Source organism: Nelumbo nucifera, chromosome 6 (genome assembly GCF_055504915.1).
Source record: "Nelumbo nucifera cultivar China Antique chromosome 6, China Antique-T2T, whole genome shotgun sequence".
NCBI lineage: Eukaryota > Viridiplantae > Streptophyta > Magnoliopsida > Proteales > Nelumbonaceae > Nelumbo > Nelumbo nucifera.
In genome coordinates, this window is record NC_142654.1 from 33,441,434 (window position 1) to 33,464,244 (window position 22,811).

General features: G+C 39.1%; 1 protein-coding gene across 3 annotated transcripts in view; it reads left to right on the forward strand.

Annotated features, from left to right (window-relative positions):
* Positions 1-22,766, forward strand: part of LOC104606423 (pre-mRNA-splicing factor of RES complex protein) — a 41,483-nt gene extending 18,717 nt beyond the window's left edge. For all 3 annotated transcript variants that reach the window (XM_010271605.2, XM_010271606.3, XM_088889582.1), the window contains exons 6-9: positions 4,370-4,473; positions 20,820-20,892; positions 20,973-21,153; positions 22,281-22,766. In XM_010271605.2, the coding sequence (XP_010269907.1) occupies positions 4,370-4,473; positions 20,820-20,892; positions 20,973-21,153; positions 22,281-22,366 (444 nt within the window). In that variant the 3' untranslated portion in view covers positions 22,367-22,766. The remainder of the gene's footprint in view (positions 1-4,369; positions 4,474-20,819; positions 20,893-20,972; positions 21,154-22,280) is intronic.
* Positions 22,767-22,811: the final 45 nt, after the last annotated feature.

Sequence of the window (22,811 nt, forward strand, 5' to 3'; positions counted from 1 at the left end):
GGAAAAAACTCCAAGAACTTGCCTTGGGCTTCAATTGGGGATGAAAAATTCACAAAATCTCTCCAAAACCCCTCCCAACTAGGCTACATAATCTGCTCCCAAATCAGCTGATCAATTCTCCATACACATTATGTATGGGCAAAGGGAGAAGAAAGAAAAGAAGGTGAGAACCTGCTCTGATACCAAGTTGTAAATCACACCTGCAAGAATCTGAATTAAAAGAAAAGAAACAGGAGAAAAGAAGGAGATTGAAGTGAGAGAAGTGATGGAGGAAGAAGATGGAAGGAAAGGAAGAAGAAGAGAGAGTAGTTCAAAACCTCTTTTCTTCCTCCAATGATCTCTTTTATTCTTTTGTTGTAAAAAATAGGGATAATTACATGAGTGTCCTTAGTAGGGCGTCTATCACTAAAGACAGCAATAAAAAAATAAAAAAAGAAAAAACAGGCCCATAACTAAGGCCCACTACCTACTAACACAAGTCATAAACATAACTTAAAGAAAAACAAAGAAACTAAGGCCCATTCAGCCCGTTATTTCTAAAGTAATCCTCTGAGAACTGATTTGTTAGCTCTCTAATTCAAGGTGTAAAATTGCTGTGGCAGCATGGATTGAGTGGTGTGATTGTGGAAAGAGACTGTCAACCTGTTACAGGTTGGATGGTAACGTAACACAAGAAAAGGCTCTGTAGGTGTGCAGGCTGTTGGTGAGGCTGGGTAAATACCTAGGTGCTACATTGAATATCTCATTCAAATGGGCTCCTAGAAGTGCAAACATGGTGGCAGATTCTTTAACAAGAGCAGGGGTTGGGAGATAATTACTTGATTGGGGTTGTCTAGGGCTGGGGTGTATCATGTAGAAGTCTGTTTTTGTTGTTGTATTAAGGCTATGCTGAGACAAGCCTTCTTGTACTTATAGTCCTTCCTTTTTAAGGCAGTAGGGTGTTTTCCTTCTCAATGAAATGCATTAGTTAATTATCAAAAAAAGTACTATGAAATTATCAGAAACCATATATTATTAATAAAATGAATTTGAAGTAAACATATACTTATTTAGCAATAATACAACATGGCAACCAACTTTCCTAATAAATATATATTAATTTATGCAAACCCACTCGCCCACATTTATATTGGATTGGGGTGTATTCGTACTTGATTCAATAATAAATTAATTAATTTGGATTGCCTTGACCTGATTGGACTTAAATTTGATCTCTGACAAAAGGACAATGTTTACAGCCCCAGTGATTTAAAAGGCGCACCTAGGCGCACAGGCGAGGCGCATTTTGGGGTATGCGCCTTGCCCAGGTCCTAGGCGCACCCCTTTGAAAAGGCGCACAGCTGGTGCACCTAGGCGTGCGCCTGATGCGCCTTGCACCTCAGCCCAGGCGTGCACATTTTTAAAATTTTGTGCCTATTTGCTAATGTTGTTCATTCATTCATTGCAATAAATATCTTCTTAAAAGGCAATGAAAGTTATAAAATCATTATTTTTATGTGAGAAATAAGAATTTCAGACCCAACATATACTTGTTCGGGCTTGCCTCGAGGGGCTTGGTACAAAGGCGACTCATAGAATCAAGAATGCAATATGTTTTACATCACATTAGCTACTTGAAGCAATGCAATTAAGGAGGAAAAGAGATTGTGGGTTTTACATGCTTGAAAATGCTTTATATGTTTGCTTTTATTTTTAAATTTTCATTTGAATATGCTTTACATGTTATGTTTATGTATTTTAATTTTAATAATAGGTTTTTTAAAACATTTATTTTAAAATTTAAGTTTATATTTTTTGTTAAAATTATGTTTAATATTTTTTGAATTTTCTGACTTTGCGCCTCAGGCGCAAATTGGCCCTTGCGCTTTTTTTGCACCTTGTGCTTTTAACACTGTACAGCCCTACCATGGACTAAATCCTCTTGGTGTCCATTTGGTTGAGAAGAAAACTGAAGCAAAAGGGGAAAAATATAAAAGAAAGTGAGTTTCTTCAGTTTGACTGACAAGGGAAACCAAAAGAGAAATGACAGTTGAGGCAAAACTGGTCCCACTCCTAAAAATCTCTCTCTCTCTCTCTCTCTCTCCTATTTTGTTTTCTTTTCTCTTGTATTTGTTATAACTAAATGTAGTGTTTGTCTTCAGCTTTCTTTCCAAGTGAAGTGTTGATCCTTCATTTAATGGATTTTCCTTTTTGAACAATACAAATAGAATCTTCATAAAACATGGCTCCAAGTTTATAATTCATTACATTAATGTCGAGTTTGGAACTTCTTACTAAGCACGTAGAGAGTAAAAGATTGTCTGATTGTGTAATACTTGCACAATCATACAAGATGGGGTGGGGGTTATGCATCAAGACAGAATGGTCATTCTCCAAGCTTGTTGAAGCATTGAGAAAAAGGAGAACGATGAGAAATGGGAATGGATCATCACCAGGTTTATTCAAAAGGTGGAAGAAGGGGCGGTGGTGGAAGATGGTAGGGCGAGTTCTTCACCATTTGATGGGGATGGATGGACATAATGCATCAAAGATGGTTAGTTCCACAAATCTAAGTGCACCTAAGCAAGATTGAGTGGGGGTTATGCATCAATACGAGTGTTTGTCTCATGGTGAAGAAACGTTTTTTGGGTTCTTCAGGGAATATGGCAAGTTTGGATTCGATGAATGTGGTGGTGAATGACTGTTCTTGTGGTGAAACCACAGAGGTAGTGTTGTCAGATTTAGATGCTTCAACAAGCTTGGAGAATGTCCGTAGTGCTCAACAAGGGGAAGAGGTGGAAAGAGTGAGCCTTTGTGAGTTTTCAGATTTTGAAGGAGAGTCGTGAAGTTCAGGAGATGTCTTTGAGTTGATGGTGGGCAAATTAGGGGTTGCTTTGGGGCGGAAAAGGAATGGAAATGGATTTGAAGTGGTTAATATTGATGACAACACACCAGAGAACATGAATGTAGAGAGACTGGATTGAATGGGCCCTTGCCCATTATTGTTCTTCCTAGTTGCTTTGTTTGTTAATGGGCTTTTCTTTATGGGCCTGTTAATCCTTTTTTCATGTAGATTGATGAGCTGGCTGCCCACTTAAGGGCAGACTTGTATTTTGAGCAGTTTTAGTAAGATTAATAAAAGTTAAGAGAGGTATAAGAGGAGAAAATCGAACTCTTCTTCTTTTCTCCCTTCTTCTCCATCTTCTTCTTCTTCTTCTTCTTCTTCTTCTTCTTCTTCTTTTTCTTCTTCTTTCTCGCTGTCTTCCTCTTCCTTTTCTTTCTTTGCTTAAATCTGAAATTATTTTGCAGAATTTTATTGGATTAAATCTTATCTATGAAGTAATACAAAAGTGCATGCAGTGGACACTTGGTTCAAGTCACCAAAGTCTTTAATTGTTTGAAGGATGGTCCTCTGGTTGCAGGTCCAATCAATAAATTCAAGAGAAGTCTATAAGAAGGGTGTGAAGACGAAAAACAAAGTTCAGAAAGGTACTGAGAAGATCAATTCACTTGATATTTTGAAGGAAAGATTCTAAGAGGAATTTAAGGGAGATGGCTTTGGTTTCTCAAGAAGAAGAAAATAATTTGAAGAGGGGAGAGTTGGAGAAATAGAGTGAAGGTTGTGAAAAGATTGATAAAGGCCAAGAGGAAGAGGGTGAGGTAGTTTTGGATAAAGTGAGAAAGGTAGGGAAGAAGGTTCATCAGGAAAATAATGTTGAACCATCAAGAGTTGAAGATTCCTTTTCAGCTTCTTTCAGGGCGGAGTATTTTTAGTTTTTGGGTTTGGGTGAGTTTGAATTTTCTGGATGTGTCGAGGTCTTGTTGGGTGGCTCTCTGATGTCTTCATAGATTTGGGTTGGGGCTTGGGAGGTTCTTATTATTGGAAGGCTGGTTGGTGTTGATTTTTTATGTCTTTTTTGGTGGGTGATATCTTTATCACCCTTTCTCGTATTCTCCTCTCTTTTCTTTTTCTAATAAATTTCTGTTTTTTATTTATCTTCAAAAAAAGAAATAAAATACTTGCATGGTACTAATAAATTTTAACTATTGTACTAGCTTTATTGTTCAAATCATAGTGCAATTTGCTTGTAATCACAGTTTGCAATTCAACTAGATTATCTCTGAGAAAGAGGAAAAGAAAAAGGGGCAAGTTATCTCTATTGCATTTGTGCTTGAACTATTAAGTATAGAATGCCATACATTCAACAAATTGATTGTATGTACCGTAATCTATATCATCTATCTTTGTATTCGCATAATCTGTTGCTTGTATTCTACTTATTTCTTTTCTTAAAATTACACGCTTTGGTTTTTAAAGTGTATGTTACATTATAAATTTTTTCATTATTTGACCCTCAGATTTGATAAGTCCTCCTGTCACCTTGGTCAGGAAAAGAAGTTAGAATGGGGCAAAGGCTTGGCTCAGAAGAGGGAAGCTGAAGCTAGGCAACAGGAGTTAGAACTTGAGAAGGACAGACCATTTGCACGTACCAGGTAAATCTACAAAACCACTCATGATTGAACTGGGATTATTTGATAAACTAAGGGGACATTTGATAGCAGCTGAAGTAGCTGAACTAAAGATTTGTTTCTTTGTTTTTTATTGGATAAAATAGTCATTTAAATAAAATATTTAGGGGGTACAATAATCAACCAAACATGCCATTGAACCATTAAGGAGCTTGCTACCTACTTTAATAACTTATTCATTAAAAGACAAAACAATAAATCATTCAGTTCAGCCACTTCATCTGTTATAAATGGCATCTGGTATGTTGATAGAAAAATAAATATATCTCTTAAACATGCTAGCAGGGGACATTTTCTTATAAGCAGCAAAGTTGGGTAATCACTTTATCTTCCACTTTCTTTTCTTTCTTTTCTTCCCCATCGTTGCTGCTAAGTTCTATATCCCTTCTGTGAAATTCTGGACCTTAGACTTTAAAACTTTCACAGTTCCCTGTCCTGCTCAGAATTAGCAATCATGGGTTTTTGTCCCTTATGTCCTTGGAAATGACCCATGTCTGTTGAGGCCAAACTGTTTTTCTTTGAGTAGACTCCTAGATTAACAGTTATGAAAGTCTTTTTAAAAGGGGGAGATTCCATTATTCTCGAGAGAGTGCAGTTCCATGGATTCTGACTACATTTTGTAGCTTGGTAAGGATATTCTGAGAAAGAAAGAACTTGAATGGGATGTTTATTCCTGGTACAGTATTAAAAATAAAGAAAAAATGAGATCCCCCCTTCCTTTTCATCCTCCTCATAACCCCCTCCTCTTAAGGAGGCTTACGCCCCCTTGTGTACGGGAGGTTTACACCTCTTGCGTTCTGAATTACGCCTCATGCCTCTAGGTAGTGGAACGCCTCGCATCACACCTCCGCGTTTTAAAACACTGAGGCTAATGGCTCTATAATCATTCACAAAAGAAGGCTTACTTCTGGAACAACATAACGTGGGTATTATATATTTGTTTCAGCCATGTCCTACTGAAGAAACTGTGGACCATGATATGTATATATTTCACTAATTATTTTTTGGTAAAATAATGCTGAAAACCATTATGCTTAGAAAAGATTAGTAATTAGTAGAGGTTTGGAGATTTGGCGCAGATGGGGAGCCACTGTAGAGGAAAGTGGTAGTAAGTAAATATGAAGTAAGATTTGAATGAGATTCTAGACTGGTATTTTCAACTTATGTGGTATGTCTGTGGAGGGTATCATGAAATTTCATTCTTTCTTTGCTGGTTTTACAATATCTTTAGTGGGTATGAAATTGGAAAGGTATCATGATTTGGGCTTGCAAATTGTGTGATATTTGTCCTAGATTTTGTTGATTGAGTTATAAAGATATTATGGTGAATCAATGGTTGAAATAAGGGGTGAAAAGGTTGTGTTTTGTTGTACATTTAAGAGGCTTATTTGAGAATCTATCTTCATGCATTTGATGGTAAATGGTGGAAAGAATGTTGGGGCTGTAGAGTTGAAGTTTTGGCATGGATGCTGTTTTTGGACAGTGTTTTGACAATTGACCATATGAAATCTAAAGGTTTCTAATTGATAGAAAAAAAAAAACTAAAAGGTTGTGTTGTGTTGTACATTTGAGAGGCTTATTTGAGAATCTATCTTCATGCATTTGATGGTAAATGGTGGAAAGAATGTTGGGGCTGTAGAGGTGAAGTTTTGGCATGGATGCTGTTTTTGGACAGTGTTTTGACAATTGACCATATGAAATCTAAAGGTTTCTAATTGATAGAAAAAAAAAACTAAAGGTTTGTACATGACCAGCCTATGCTTCATAAGCTGCTAAGCTGCATGATTTTTTTTTTTTTTTTTCACATGGAGAAAAAACACAAGGGAAGCAGTATACTAATAGGGCAGTAGCTAATATCTGCTCTTGGCTGATGGCACACCCTGAATTTGAAGAGATAGGTCATTGTTTGGATCTGACTTCTGATAGTGACTTGTAATTCAATTTGTATTTCACTGTTCTATTAGAAGTTGTTTTCTTTCTTGAAGGTGAAATTTATTCCTTTTCAAAAAAGGGTCATTTACAAAAACACACCCTGTAGTTTAATGGATTTACTAAAACCTACCCTATAGTTTGTGTTTTACTAAAACAGCTCCTATAGTTTGCAACTGGTTTACTTAATCAACCTTCCATTAGATTAAAGTGGAAAGTGACAATTTTGGCCTTAGCATCCATTTGGACCAATTTAATCTACAGAAAATATAAATGGAAATGTCACTCTTGCCCCTAATAAAACATGGGCGACAACATTTTTCGATCAATTTTGTTCTCTATTTGAAGAAGGAAGACATGTTGTTGCAATTTTTTTTGATAAATGAGAATAGTTTTATTAATTCAAATAACAACAATAGTCAGCCTAGGAGGAGGCATGAGGTGTTACCACCCCCTAGGACTGAACCATAACTACTGAACATACACCAGCCTGAAGCACAATTATAAATTGGCCCAAAACAGATCTCCCCTTGACACCCCTTGCTTGGCCAGAGAATCAGCCATTGCATTTGCTGATCTGCTGACTCACTGAAACCTGACTGACATATTTCTTGTCAGCCATTTAACTTTTTTTAACAGATCCCTGTAGCCCCAACAAGCTGTTTCTGGACTTGTCAACCAGCCCACTACTACCTTGGAATCTCCTTCTACTATCAAATTATTCGCTCCAAGATGACTAGTCATCTCATCTGTTTACAGAATCACCAACACCCAATGGTCCTGAAAATAAAGACATGGTGCAAATTAATAACCTGGGATACATTATTCTCTCTTCTTCTTCATTCTGCTGAAACCAAATATTGTGTGGTAGATCTGAAAATCAAAGAATAGTTTATTTTAAAAGCCCGAGTGCTAGGGGTACTTTCACAATAAAATACCATAGGCCCATGCTCTTAAACATTTTCCACTCAGTATAGGCGGTCAAATTACCTTTTTCAGACAGCAATATAAAAAATTCTTCATAGAAGGTCAATTAAGTAAATCAGTTGCAAACTATAGAGGGAGTTTTAGTAAAACACAAACTATAGGGTAGCTTTTAGTAAATCTGTGAAACTATAGGGGTGTTTTAGTAAATGACTCACCTTCTCTTGTAATAACCTTTTTATTTTTAATGAAGATTCTACCATGTTATACAATAAATCTGGAATATGATTTGCTTCTCTTCATCAACAAAAGGAATGCTTCCAATAATGTTACACTAGTGGAAAACCTGTGCAATGCATGAGAAATGAAGTTTGAAAACTCGTGCAAAGCTTCTTTTTTTGATGGTAAAAATAAAATTTCATTAATAGAAAAAAGACAATACAATCTAACAGGTGATAAGGTATCACCCACATACAAAAATTCAACAAAAACTACTAGTTACATACAAGGTTAAAAGTATCGGAAATGCAAGGTGTACCAGAAAGACAGTTTTAAGAGACGTATCGGGATATGCATGGATACAGACGAAAAATCAGGATATGCCTAAATATGCTAAGAAACTCAAGTAAATCCGAAAAATTTAATTAATAACAATAATTGCAAGTTTTATATGATTCTAAATAAGTTATATAATTGTAAAAAAAACATAATTTAATGGTTTATATAAAGTGTGAGATATCAGGACACAATTAGTATCTGTTGAAAAATGATGGAATAGCTAATATGTTAAAAAATGTGTATGTATATATATTAATTTTCAAATAATCAATATAATTTATATTAATATTTATTAGTATATAAATTTTAATAATTAATTCTAGCATTTAATTACAAACGGCCACTAAGAAAAGAGAAAATTTACTTAAAAAATAAAGATGCATATGACCATAGCAAACAAATGAGTGTGGTCTATGGTGACTGGAGCCTTGAAAACTGGCAAATAGTAGACAGGCAAGTTGGCTAGTGTTGAGCTTATCATTGTTGTAATCCTGCCCCCTAACGACAAATACCCTTTCTTCCAGCCAGCTAACTTTTTGGAGAACTTTTCTAAGACTGGATTCTAGAAACCAACTTCTTTTGGGTTAGCTCCAAGGGGCAAACCTAGTTAGGTCAAAGGCCACGACCCGACACTACAACCTATAATCTCTGCACATTCTGCCAATTCCCCTTCTCCCATATTGACTCCCACTATGCAACTTTTCTCAAAATTGATCCTAAGGTTTGACATCCTTTCAAAAAGCTGCACTGAAAGCTTCATGTTCCTTACCCATTCCAACTCGGTTCCTTCACAAAAAAGAATGGTGTCATTTGCAAACTGTAAATGGGTAATAGGCACACCATCTCTTCCTACTCTCCACCCTCTCAACAACCCTCTCTGATCAGCCCTTAGAATAATAAAAAAGAAGAGCGCATGCTTCCTCTCATCTTTGGCCAAGAAGAAAAAATTTCTGCAGGTGTTCTTGGTTGAAAATCTCTTACCCCGAACATAGCAGTGAACAACCCCCAAAAAACCAGAAATCTTGCAGGAGAAAAACAAATGGCAAATAGTTTCCTCTTTCTCTTTGCAAAGGAAGCACATGTTAGCCGTATTGAAGTCTCTAGATTTCAGGTGGACTACAATTAGAATGCTGCCCATGGCCACAAGCCATGCAAAGGCTTCAACCCTAGGGGGAACTGGATTTCTCCACACCTTCAGCTTGATTGAACTCGAATGGTCCCTACAATGAGTAAGGTAGCAGGATTTCACAGAAAATTTCCCATTTGAGCATTCTTTCAACCATAGTTCATCCCTTGACTGATCTGAAATTTTCACCTTCTCTAGTTTGTCCAACAAGGCAATGCATTCATCAACCTCTCTATCCAACAAAGGCCTTCTATACTTTGGTTACCAAGCTAGTTGTTCTCCCCTTCTTTCATAATGGTGAAGAACAGTAAACTTCAGCATCAGCTAACCTATACAACCTTTGACACAACTCATTCAGCTTGCCTACCCCACCCCAATCATCCTCCCAAAACCTAATTCTTGCTCCATTCCCTACTAAGAAACTTGTTAAACTTCTGAATGATTGAACTTCATGTTCCCTTTCCAAACACTCACCCCATAGGATGATCTCACCTCCCTTGACTCCTGCCCTCTCTTGATCTCACCTCCATCCCCTAATGAGTTTTCCTCCTTCCCAAAACCAAATCTCCACAGCCACTTTCCAATCAATGCCCTATTGAACACTCTCACCCTTCCAAAACCCAACCCTCCCCCCTCCATTGCTCTACACACTCTTTCCTATTTTACCAAGTGAAGCTTCTTACCTGCTTCTCCCCCTCCCACACCTTCCCATGAAACGACATGTGACAAGTTGGGGTTGATACGATGGCTCCAGTGGACTTTTGAGACTTTGGGAAAGGAAAGAGGAATGATTTGGGGGAGAGCTCGAAAAAGGAGGGGAGTGGGACCCACTCGGTGTCAGGTAATGGGGGTGTTGGAAAGTCTCTTCAAGGGGTGTCTTGCGTTGGGGAAGGAGATGTCACCGGGGCCCACTCTTCAATGCCTTTATCAATTCATGCGAGTAGGCCTTGTGTCCCATTCAAGGTAGGGGTTAATAAAAGGTTTGCAACTCCTTTTAAAACCATAGTTAAAGGAAGGTGACTGAGTTGCTCCATTTTGTATGTGTCTTAAAGCAACAAAATGGTCAGAATTCATAAGGGGTCAAAGCTGAAGGCTTTTGAGAGACCTAAAAATGGGATAGCTTCTATTGACGCAACCCATAACCCTGGCTGCAGTGAAGGTGCTCTTTGTAGTTGCGATCAAAACAGGGGGAAATCAGTGGTTTTAGAAGCTGAGTCCAGTAGGGAACTCCAGTGTGTCTCGAAGCTCTGGAAACAATGTAGGCGACTCTGGTCATTGTGATCAAAGTAGTAGAGAGTTGATAGAAGATCTCAAAGATGCTTTTCCAAAGAAGAACTCTGGGCCAACATCCAAGGCCCCTCTCTCAACTGAAAGGGAAATCTCAATTAATGCAGATAGGGAGATTCATGAAGAAAAGGAGATTGGTCTGACGGAGGAGAATGAGTGAATGACGCTAGTGGGTTTGCTGTTGCCACCCTAGAAGGAGACGCTGCTCCTGGTGGTGGTGGAAGCAAAAATGATGGTGAGGAATTCTGTTCCCTATCCCAGTTTGAAGACGAGGTTGCTGATGTCTCTGATCTTTGTGTTTTCGATGATGTGGTTGGGCAGGAGGGGGGACGCTAAGAAAGATTTAATTGGGACTGACTGTGACATCCAAAAAGGTCCGAGGAGCCTTTGGAGTTAATACTCTCATATTGTTCATGTAACCAAAGTTTTTTCCCGTCTGAAGCTTGGTTTGGTTGGGTCTGGGCCTATGAAGAACTATAAAGGGTGTATAGAAGAAGGAACAATAAGACCTCTGAAACATCAGAGAAAACTCTTGATATTGAGAACTATCAGAATTCCTCGAACCTGGCTAAGCAGCTGGGGACTGGGCATCTTGTTGGTGCTCCTGAAAAGGATTCCAATTTTGGTGTTAGAGAACCTGATAAATGTCTTGAAGAGGAGGTGGGGAAAACCGGTGTTGTCTGTTTCAAGGCAGCGGCTAGAAAGGATGTTGAAATTGGTAAAAGCTTGGGTTTGTTTTTCTAGGGAGGTGCACCTTAAAAGCTTTTGAAGAGTTTGAGAGGAAGAAGGAAGAAAAATCGAGAAAAGGGTTAATTGGAGGAAGGAGATGGGACAAAGATGGTGACAACCAAGAGGACGTTTTTGATGGGGAAGTATAGCTTATCTCTTTTGTTAGTTTCTTTTGTGCCGTGTGTAGTTGTCCTTTTCTTTTTGGTCTAGTTTTTGGTGTCAGAGGAGTCCGTTTTGCTGTTCTTTTTGGAGTCTTTGTCTACTGTTCTAGTGTAGGAAGTGTCTGAGTCAGTCTTTCTTGGCTTGGGTGATTTCTTGTCACCTTCCTTTGTATTTCTTCTTATTTTAATGAATTTTATCTTTACTTTTCAAAAAAAAAAAAAAAAGATTGGTTTCCATAAAAGTTATCCCTCCCCTCCGGGAGAGGAATTTTGCTTTCCATCGATCCAACCTCCTTTCAATCCTCTGTAGAGATGGTTTCCATTAAATACCTTAATTTGAAGCTCCCCCAATCGGCATCCCCAAATAAGTGAACTGGAGCTCCCCAATTCTGCACTCAAAAAGCTCAACACACTCCAACAGAAGCCTCTTGATTTCAGATGATCCACAGTCAGGACACTGTCCAAAGCCACCAGCCATGCAAAAGGTTCTACCCTTGGAGAAACTGGATTTCCCCACACACCTTTTAGTTGATCTGGATCTGAACTACTTCTGCTGAGGGCTAAATAACAGGATTTTACAGTAAATTTTCCATTTGAGTGTTCCTCTCCACCACAGCTCATCCTTCCTCTGAGAAGGTAACTTCACACTTTCTAATTTCCCCAACAAAGAGATGCATTCATCCACCTCTCTGTCCAACAAAGGCCTTCTGAACTTAGGGTTCCATATAAACTGATATTCTCTCTCATAATAGCCACTGATAGGCAGTTAAGCCTCAGCCAGCCTGTATAATCTTGGACAAACTTCACTCGGCTTGCCAACCCCACACCAATCATCCTCCCAGAACCTCACCTTTGAGCCGTCACCTACTAAGAAACTTGTTAGACTTCTAAATTCCCTGTTAAAATTCATAATCCCTTTCCAAACGCTCACCCCGTAAGAAGATCTCACCTCTCTAGATTCCCAATAAACCTCACCACCCCATACTTCCCCACCACCACCCTCCTCCATAAAGAATCCTTCTCTCTCCCTAACCCAAAGCTCCAGCACCATTTCCCCATTAAAGCCCTATTGAAAACTCTCACTTTTCTAAGCCCCAGCCCTCCCTTCTCCTTCGGTTTACAGACTTTGTCCCGTTTCACCAGGTGAAATTTCTTGACCCCTCCCTCACCCCCACTCCCTTCCATAAGAAATCTCTCTGAGCCTTCTCAGTTCTTTCAGCCACTTGATAATACCTTGGCTAATAGTTTATATGGACAGCTAATTAAGCTTATTGGCCTAAAATCCTTCAACTGCACAGCACCATTCTTCCATGGGATCAAAGAAATAAATATAGCATTAGCCATCCTTTCCAACACTTTCTCCCCAAGGAACTCCTTGAACATCAGATTAAACTCTTCTTCTAGTAGATTCCAGCAGGCCTTAATGAAAGAAAAATTAAACCCATCTGGACCCGGAGTCTTGTCCCCATTTATATCTTTTAAGGCTTCCACAATTTCCCCCACCTCAAAGTCCTTCTCAATCCAATTTGCTGAAAATTGACTCAGCTTCCTGGGAGACAACTCCCCAAGAGACATCCAGCTCCACACTCTCGAAGTATTATAAGTTCTTGTAGTACCCTGCCACCTTCTCTTAGATTTCATTTCCATGTTTCCACCATTTCCTCCCCCACCTAGATTCTTGAAATAAAGTTCCTTCTTCTTGCACTAGCATAGGCATGAAAGAAGGCAGTGTTTTTGTTACCTACTTTCAACCATTTCACTTTTGACTTTTGTCTCCACCTCTCCTCTTCTCTATAGATTAACCTCTTCAGCTCAGATTCCAACCTTTCTCTTTCCATCTTTTCTTCTTAGTGACAGATCGTTCCTCCTCCAACCTGTCCAAGTGGGCCATCTTTTTGATAATCCCCTTCCTGGTCCCCACATTTCCAAAAACATTTTTATTCTATACCTTAATCTCCTCCTTCAACAGCTGCAATTTCCTTACCAGCCTGAATCCTGCAGACCCTTCTACTTGCATTCCACCCCACTTCTCTTCCACCCAATCCAGGAAATTTGGATGATCAAGCCACATCTTTTCAAACTTAAAAAGGTTTTGGAGCAGCAGTCACCACAGATTGTCTAAGCACAATTGGCTTATGATCTGACATAAAAAATGGGCACAGCTTCCTTAACCTTTTCTGCAACATGCCCCTCCCAATCTCCTGAAAATAGAAACCTACCAAATCTCCTTAATATAGGTGGGCATTGCCAATTTGTCCAGGTGAATTTACAACCATTTAATGGAGGATCAGTCAGACCATGCCTCCTGTAAAGAGACTGGGCCAAATGGGCCCTAGTATCTTCTCTTGTAATATCTTTTCTTTTATTGTTGGCTAATGGGCCTATTATTTCTTTTTGTTTAATCTCTTTATGTTACTGCCTAGCTGGCCGCCCACTTAAGGGCATACTTGTCATTACTCTAACTTTAATTCTTAATAAAAAAAGGGTTAGAGGAGAAAGGAGAGATGATTTGATTTCTTCTTCTTCTTCCTTTTCTTTTCGCCATCTTCTTCTCTTGTATTGTTGCTCTTACTTCTCTTCTTCCTTTTCTTCTAATCTTCAAATTTACACCTAATATTTGAGGATTGATTTGCATCTTGGTATCAAAGCAGGTCTATTTCTTCCTTTTTCCTTTTCTTCTTTTCCCATACACCCTTAGGTTAAGAGAGTGTATGGAGAGATAGGTTCTCTATAGTACAGAGGATCTCTGGCCTAGTTGGTAGAGGGTTTGGAGAGTTTAAATCTGGCTGGATATTGCCAAGAAGCGGTGCTGTTCTATTGCTGCCCAAAACCCTAGCCGATTAGAGATTTTCGAAGGTACAGGTAAAGGTGAAGCTTGGGTGTGGCGCTTTGTGCTTGGGAGGTGTCTTGTGACTCCTAAAGGAGGGCGGTTAAGGTTTGGAAGAGATTGGGAAGGTCTGGTAGGAGCGGCTGCATCTTCTCTCTTTCTCCTCAACAGCTGGATGGAGTAAAACCCTAGTTTTCAAGCATCTGGGTTCTGGTTTGACTTCAAGTAAGTTTATACAGACAAAATTTCTGGTTCTTTGATTTTCGTTTGATTAATGGAGCCATACGGAAGTGAGTTCAAGCAAGTGCCGGTTCCAGGCCTTGGCTTGGTAGATTCCGTTTTGATTGGTGTAACCACAATCAAGCTAGATGGGACAAATTATCTTGCTTGGGCACAGTCTATAAGAATTTATGTCTATAGTAGAGGAAAACTCGGGTATCTCATAGGTAGTAAAGTGAAACCCGAAGAGACAAACCCTGGATTTGAAAAATGGATGCAAGAGAACTATATTGTCATAGGATTGTTGGTCAATTCTATGCAACCTCATATAAGTCAGCACTATCTCTGGATGTCTTCGGCTAAGGAGATATGGGACAGTGTTATTGAGACCTGTTCACAGAAATTGAATGTAGCCCGAGTATATAAGTTGAAAAGTGATGTGAAGAACCTAAGATAGGGGGAGAAGAGTGTAGCAATCTACTATATACTGAAATCCCTATGGCAAGAAATTGATGTTATGGAAACAGTTGTATGGGAGAGTAAGAATGATGCTGAAATGTATTGGAAGTTGGTGGAGAGAAATTGGGTGTTTGAATTTCTTACTGGACTCAACCTTGAGTTTGACATCATTAGGCAAAATATCCTGGCCAGAGATGAGGTTACTCTATATTGCAAGAAACCGAGGCATACAAAGGACACTTGCTAGAAGCTTCATCCTGAGCTTCTCCCTGATAGGTTTAAGAATAACAACAGCTCTAAGAAGGGCAGTCAGGTAGGAAAGCCTAAGACAACTAATGTTGCTATAGTACCTGAAGGAGAAAATAAGGAGAGTGAAGAGAAATCAACCATTGAGCAATTGGCAGCAATGAAGGCGGATTTTGAAAAGTATGGGAGGCTCCTAAATCACTTGGAAGCTACGGTTTCTTCATCTCACCCTTCCAACAACACATCATCTTCATCAACATTTGCTCACTCAGGTATTCGTGCTTTTGCAAATCATGCTTCAGTTTCAGGTAATCATAAAATCCCTTGGATTATTGATTCCGGTGCATCAGACCATATGACCAGCCTGTCTAATCTCTTCTGCTCATACCACCTTCTCTTTGACAAAGAGAAAATATCCCTTGCTGATGGGTCACTTGCTCCAATCTCTGGTAAAGGAGATATAAAGACTTCTGACACCTTTTATTTATCCTCTGTCCTTCATGTCCCTAAACTTAACACAAAACTTTTATCTGTTAGCAACTTAACTAAATCCATGAATTGCAGCATAACCTTCTTTCCCACTCATTGTGTTTTTTCAAGACCTGCAATCTCAGAGGATGATTGGGAGTGGCCATGAGGCGAACGGAATATACTTGTTGGACACACCGGATCGAGCTTTGGGACCACCTCATGGAGTTGCCTTAGAGTCAGTTTTGTTAGAGTCTGTTAACAAAATTTTGTTATGTCACTTTCGATTTGGTCATTTGTCATTTTCTGCTTTGAGTCATTTGTTTCTAGATATGTTTAAGGGAGTGTCTTTATCGAGTCTTCATTGTGAGTCATGTGAACTGGCAAAGCATTGTAGACATTCCTATTCAGTAAGCAATAAAAGATCTCTTTCTCCTTTCCATATTGTTCACTCTGACGTGTGGGGGCCATATCATTTGCCAATTATGGGGGGTTACAGGTACTTTATCCTTTTTATTGATGACTATTCGCGTTACACTTGGATTTATCTCATGAAATCCAGGGATGAAGTACCAGCTATTGTGCAAAAATTTCATGAACTCATCCTCACCCAGTTTAACACGTATCAAAATATTTTGTTCTGATAATGCTAAGGAGTATTTTGAGAGAACCCTCTCCACCTATCTTGAAACTTTTGGGGTTATTCATCAAACTTCTTGTTCCTACAATCCACAACAAAACGGGGTGGCGGAAAGGAAGAACAGACATGTGGTTGAAGTTGCCAGATCCCTCTTGTTTGCATCCCATGTTCCTATAAAGTTTTGGGGAGATGCTATTCTTACTGCTACTCTTTTGATCAACCGTATGCCCTCCCAGGTCCTTGACTTTAAAACCCCCTTTAGCCTTCTCTTCCCGGATGAGGATATCTTTTCTCTTCCTCTCCGTGTTTTTGGGTGCACTTGCTATGTGCATATTCACAGTCATCAAAGGCACAAGTTTGAACCTAAGGCTCATAAATGTGTTTTTCTGGGATATGCTTCCACACAGAAGGGATATTGCTGCTTTGATCCAGTTCGTGGCACCCGTTTTGTATCTCGGGATGTCACCTTTGCTGAGTTGACTCCTTTCTTTAGCATTCCTTCTGAGGGGGAGAAATCTGAAGAGCCCTTTTCTATGTCTCCAGCTGTTCCTCTTCCCATTCCTCTTGAGTTCTATCATGAGGTGTCCATTTCTACCACTGGACCTACCTCCGATATTCCTATTCCTCCTCCTCCTCCACCTCATTCTCCTATAATTCCTCCTCCTGTTCTCCAAAGGTGGTACCAAAGGCAGAGATTCAGACATGGGCAGGTTGTTTCCACTCCTTCACAAGAGCCTCTTGCTCCTCCCATCATTCCTGGGGTAACAGGTCAACCTTCTTCTGAAGGAGTGGAAACAACTTGCCCATGTCTGAATCTCTGCCTTTGGTACCACCTTTGGAGAACAGGAGGAGGAGGAATTATAGGAGAATGAGGTGGAGGAAGAGGAGGAATAGGAATATCGGAGGTAGGTCTACAACTTTCCCAGGTCTTGACCTTCCTATTGCTCTCTGCAAGGGCAAGCGGAAGTGTACAGCCCATTGTATCTCCAAACACCTGTCTTACAGCCTTCTCTCTCCTTCCCACTACTCTTTTCTTGCATCTGTTTCTTCCCATGTGATACCCAGGTCCGTACCGGAAGCCTTATCTCAACCTGAATGGAGGGATGCTATGATGGCTGAACTAGATGCTTTGCATAAGAACCATACCTGGGATATTGTTGACTTGCCTGAAGGGAAGGAACCAGTGGGTTGTAAATGGGTGTTTACCATTAAATATCACTTTGATGGCTCTATTGAGAGGTTTAAGGCTAGGCTGGTTGCTAAGGGCTACACTCAAATGTATGGCATTGACTATCTTGAGACATTTGCTCTGGTCGCTATGATGACCTCAGTTAGGGTTTTGTTATCTCTAGCCGCTACTTTTAACTGGCCCTACACCAGTTTGATGTTAAAAATGCCTTCTTGAATGGCGACCTGCATGAATATGTCTATATTTGCCTCTAGGGATGTATGGGAAGGAAATGCAAGGCAAGGTGTGTAAACTGCAGAAATCTATTTATGGTCTCAAATAGTCTCCTCGGGCTTGGTTTGAGAGGTTTAGGGCTGCTCTTGTCTCCTTTGACTACACACAAACACAATTTGATCATACCCTGTTCTTGAAGAGAAATGGCTTTCTAGTGACCTTCTTGATAGTTTATTTCGATGATATTGTGGTCACGGGTAATGACACTCAAGAGGTCAGTAAACTAAAGAGGTTTCTCAACTCCGAATTTGAGATCAAGGATTTGGGAGATCTTCTGTATTTTTTGGGCATTGAAGTTGCTAGATCTAAGGATGGTATCTTCATTGCTCAGCGTAAATATGTCATTGACCTCCTTGCTGAGACTGGTAAAATTGGAGCTAAACCAATCTCCACTTCTATTGATCCTAATCATAAGCTTTCTGTTACAGATGGTGAGCTTTTATCTGATAAGGGGGTGTTTCAGAGATTGCTTGGGAAGTTGTTATATCTTTGCATGACTCGGCCAGATATTTCCTATGCAGTAAGTGTTGTTAGTCAATTTATGCACTCTCCCAGAGATGCTCATTTAGCTGCTGCAGAAAGGGTTCTGTGTTATTTGAAAGGTACTCCATGGAAAGGTATTTTGTTTGCTAAACATGGACACATGAAGGTGGAAGCTTTCACTGGTGCTGATTGGGTAGGATGTATTGATGATAGGAGATCCACCTCAGGTTATTGTGCTATGGTCGCTGGGAACATTGTGTCATGGAGGAGTAAGAAACAGTCTGTAGTTGCTAGATCCTTAGCTGAAGCAGAATACAGGGCAATGGCACATGGTGTGTCAGAATACAGGGCAATGGCAATGGCAATTGGCTGATATCTTGACCAAGGGAGTTCCAAGAGTGAAAATGACACACTATATAAGCAAGCTAGGCATGATTGACATCTATGCTCAGCTTGAGGGGGAGTGTAAAGAGACTGGGCCGAATGGGCCTCTCTTAATGGGCCTATTATTTCTTTTTGTTTAATCTCTTTATGTTACTGCCTAGCTGGCCGCCCACTTAAGGGCATACTTGTCATTACTCTAACTTTAATTTTTAATAAAAAAAGGGTTAGAGGAGAAAGGAGAGATGATTCGATTTCTTCTTCTTCTTCCTTCTCTTTTCGCCATCTTCTTCTCTTGTATTGCTGCTCTTACTTCTCTTCTTCCTTTTCTTCTAATCTTCAAATTTACACCTAATATTTGAGGACTGATTTGCATCTCCTCTTAATGAAATCATCAAACCTTCTCATCCCCGAGCTTTCTCAAGCAAAGCTTCATATAGAAATCAAATCAAGCAAATAGAGTAAAATTTATTTTTCCTGAAGTCTGGAAACAAAGAATCAAAGTCTTTGATGCTTTTTGTTCTCCATTCAATGAGACATCACAACAAGAACTCCTGTAGAGAGTTAGATTTGAGTAAAAAAATAATTAATTATTTCACCAAAGAGCCAGCTTTGCTAAAATAATTAAAAATGATACTTTTTCTCTCTTAAACAGGTAACTCATCTTGAGTAGGATTTTATCCAACCAAAGAGAAAAAGGTTGTGCAATCATTCTATCATGATTAGCAATGCCAGTCGGGTAATACAAGAAAGAATGATTCATATCATCAAATTCCAAGCTTCCATACTCTGATAGTCTGATCTTTCGCCTGGTCTGAAATCCAAAAGGGACAATGCTCATGCATGTTGCAGTGCCGAATAAACCAAATTTCAAGAGGTCGCACACCCGACTCAAGAAAAGCAATGGTGTCTCCTTCCAAAGGGAAATTGCTTTGTCTACTTGTCCCAACCTGAAAACAGAACAGCAAAGGAAGGAAACTTTAGAAAACAAAGAAATATATGCCGACTGCCGAGAAGTCTCACCTGAATACACATAAAGGAAGGTACAAAACTCTGCAAAAAAATGAAAAAAAAAACAAATAAAAAGGTAAAAGAACAACAATTAAGGAATCTGGGCCTTCTGGGTTTGGGGGAGTGTTCAGGAATGAGGCTGGGATCATTAATGCTATTTTCTCAGGCCCAATTGGAGAGGGTGACTCTCTTAGGGCTGAGATTCTAGCAGTTCTGGAAGGAATCCAAAGAGCAAGAGAATTAAACATTCGATGCTTGGTCATTGAAGGGGACTCGGAGGTGGTGATTAGGTGGCTGAAGGAAGACAACAATGGTTTGTGGAGCTACAGAAATGAAAAGAAAAAAATTAAATGGCTGAGTAGGGATATTGAGGTGAAGTACAGTTGGGTGAAGAGAAGCGCAAACTCAATGGCTGATGGGTTGGCCAAGCAAGGGGCGCTTAAGGAATCTATGTTTTGGGCTAATTTTTAGCTTTCTTCTTTGTTCCTTGTTGTGGGGGAGTTAAGATAGTTTACCTCCCCTTTCTTGTACTTAAAAGTTTCACAAATTTTGTTATTTAATAAAGCATCCTGTTACCGATGAAAAAAAAAAAACAACAATGAAGCCCTGGACCAAACCACAGAATCTCTGTAAACCAAATTCAGAGCGCGCTAAGAAGGCATCTATGGCCAGCATCCATGGCCGCTGAGCAGCTGAGGATAGAGGATTGCACCAATACAAACTAAAAATCGAAACCCAATAAAAGTCCTAACATTGCTTTGGATTAAGAAGAGAGATGAGGGTTGCTTTGTGGGGAGAGATAGGGTTTGGGTTTTTTGAGAGAGTAACAGAGAAAGCTCAGAAGGCTCTTGAAGAAAGGAGAGAGCTAGCTTGGGTATGACATGCCGGCAGCATGTGTCATTGGAAATTCTTCACATGTGCCCCAAACACCCTACCCAAAATGACAACATCTTGCATGTGTCCAAGAAACCCACACCCTCATTCAACCTGGAACTTACGTGTCAATACCCTTTTCCACTCATACAAGAGGCCACGTTGCCTGAACCTCGACCTTTACTGTTTTATATATATAGATAGATTAGTTTTATTGAGAATTACAACTTCAAAAAACCCATTTAACAAATTAAATGAGGGCACAGATTTAATCTGCTTTACTTCTGCGTTTGCTTTTCTTTCATGTGTTATGTTTGCATTTTTTTCACTTGTGTTTCTAGTTTTTTATGGTACTTAAAAGTTTTCATAGATTGAATTTCTCAAGAAGCTTCGGTTTAGAACCATTGTTTTTTATTTACTTCATATGCAATACATTAGTAAAATGGGTTGTCCCCATTGCTGGCCATTACTTGATACATTTTAGATGGTTATTGTTTAACTAAAAAAGATGCACTGTTTGTTTGCAGAGATGATCCAGAACTTGACAAAATGCTGAAGGACAGGGTACGATGGGGTGATCCAATGGCACACTTGGTCAAGGTAATTGTTTTAGGGATATGCTCTTTATTTTTGAATATCAATTGATATTTGGTACTTATCTGCTTCTCATACATCTGCAGAGGAAGCATCATGAACCGGTATTAGATGACCTGGGTGATAATGAGAAGATGAAAGAATCAGGTTTTATGATTCCTCAGGACATTCCCAGCCACAGCTGGATAAAAAGAGGAATAGATGCCACCCCGAACCGTTATGGTATAAAACCTGGGCGACATTGGGATGGAGTTGATCGCAGCAATGGTTTGTTTTTTCCTACCTGCAGATGAGACACTTTTGTTTTATTCCTTTGGCTTGTATGTGCTGAAAATTTCCCCATTATTTTTTAAATTGATTTTATGATCATTACTGTATGAGATTGATGCTGCTACAGGTGGGTTTTTTCAGTTGGCTCCATGTGTACCCATAGCCACCTATATTTATGCATCAGGTTTGGATGATTGTGGATCCAGTTCCAGGTCCTTGTTTGTTTATACATGCTTGAGGGCTAGACCTACCAAATAAGTTTATAATGATAATTGGCCATTTCAAATGTTTAAAACACTAAATTTTTGATTTTTATACACACATAGTTAATTAAAACAAAAGGAGAAGAAAGAAAAGGGATTATCCTCTACAAAATTAAAAAATGTGTCCTTGTGTCTAGTCTGCATTGGTCCTGATTTCTTACCTGGTATAAATTGATGTGAATTGATTGGTCAAATATTTTTGACAAAGGGCTTAGTAATTATGGTCGGGTATATCAGTTCTTCAGTTATTGGATAACTGCATTTCTTGGTAAATTGCCAATTTTGATGGCATTAGTTACTCATTGACACCTCTAGCTGCATTTATTGATTAGTATTTATATTATTTTTTTGATGGACAGATTACGATTTATATTATTTACTGCTCCTTATGTTGACTGTCAGACATTGATGAATGCATGCTCCTGAGATTAATTTGTGTACGAGAGAAGTCTTTCATATCTATACTATATTCAAAAATGTAGTTGTCCATGACAGACTCAGATTGCTTCCCAACCCTTTCAGAACTTTGCAGTTTTTTTTTTGAATTTAAAAATAAAAATTAAATATAGGGCTATTTAAGCTCACCCACAACCAATTCAGTTAAGAAACTGAAATGTAATATGAGAATTTTTTTAGCACCATCCTGTGCATCGCAAAGTTTATACTGTTTTGATGTTTCTGCCAACTCATCAAATGTTGGATGACCACATGCTTTTAATAGACATGTTCTACTCCCTCCCTCGAAATTCATGGAGTGCAATGCTTTTGTCCTCAGAACTATTATATTGTGTTATTGTAATTGTTGGATTCATCCATTAATTGAAGATATTTACCTGTTTCTGCTTTTCTATATTGATGCAGGATATGAAAAGGAGCACTTCAAAAGGATGAATGAGAAACGTGCAACAGAAAGAGAAGCCTATCTGTGGTCTGTTTCCGATATGTAATTGAAGGGAACATGCAAATAATTTCCAATTATTGTGCCCGTACTGGGGATACCGAGGGCTAAATCTCACAAGAAAGTGCCGCATACTGGATGGTTGTTATTGATAACCACCAACACTCTTCTACCATGAATCCCTTTTCCACCCAATTTTCAGGCGTTTCAGTTCGAGGATAATGTGTACAATATGTTTGAAATTCTTGCAGGCTGATAGAAGAAGCTGAGAATCCAGCTTGGGGTGAGTGGACACATTTTTGGATAAAGTATACTCTTAAAAACAGAGTGCAGATCCAATTGAGGTGGAGAGAAGAATGTATCATGTATGTTGTTATTATTGGTAAAATTGACATAGATTTATTGGAAGAAATTAGAGAAAAATGAGGGATTGACTTGTTTGGAAGAAATGTCTTTTTTTTTGGTAAAATTAGAGAAAAATGAGGAATTGATTA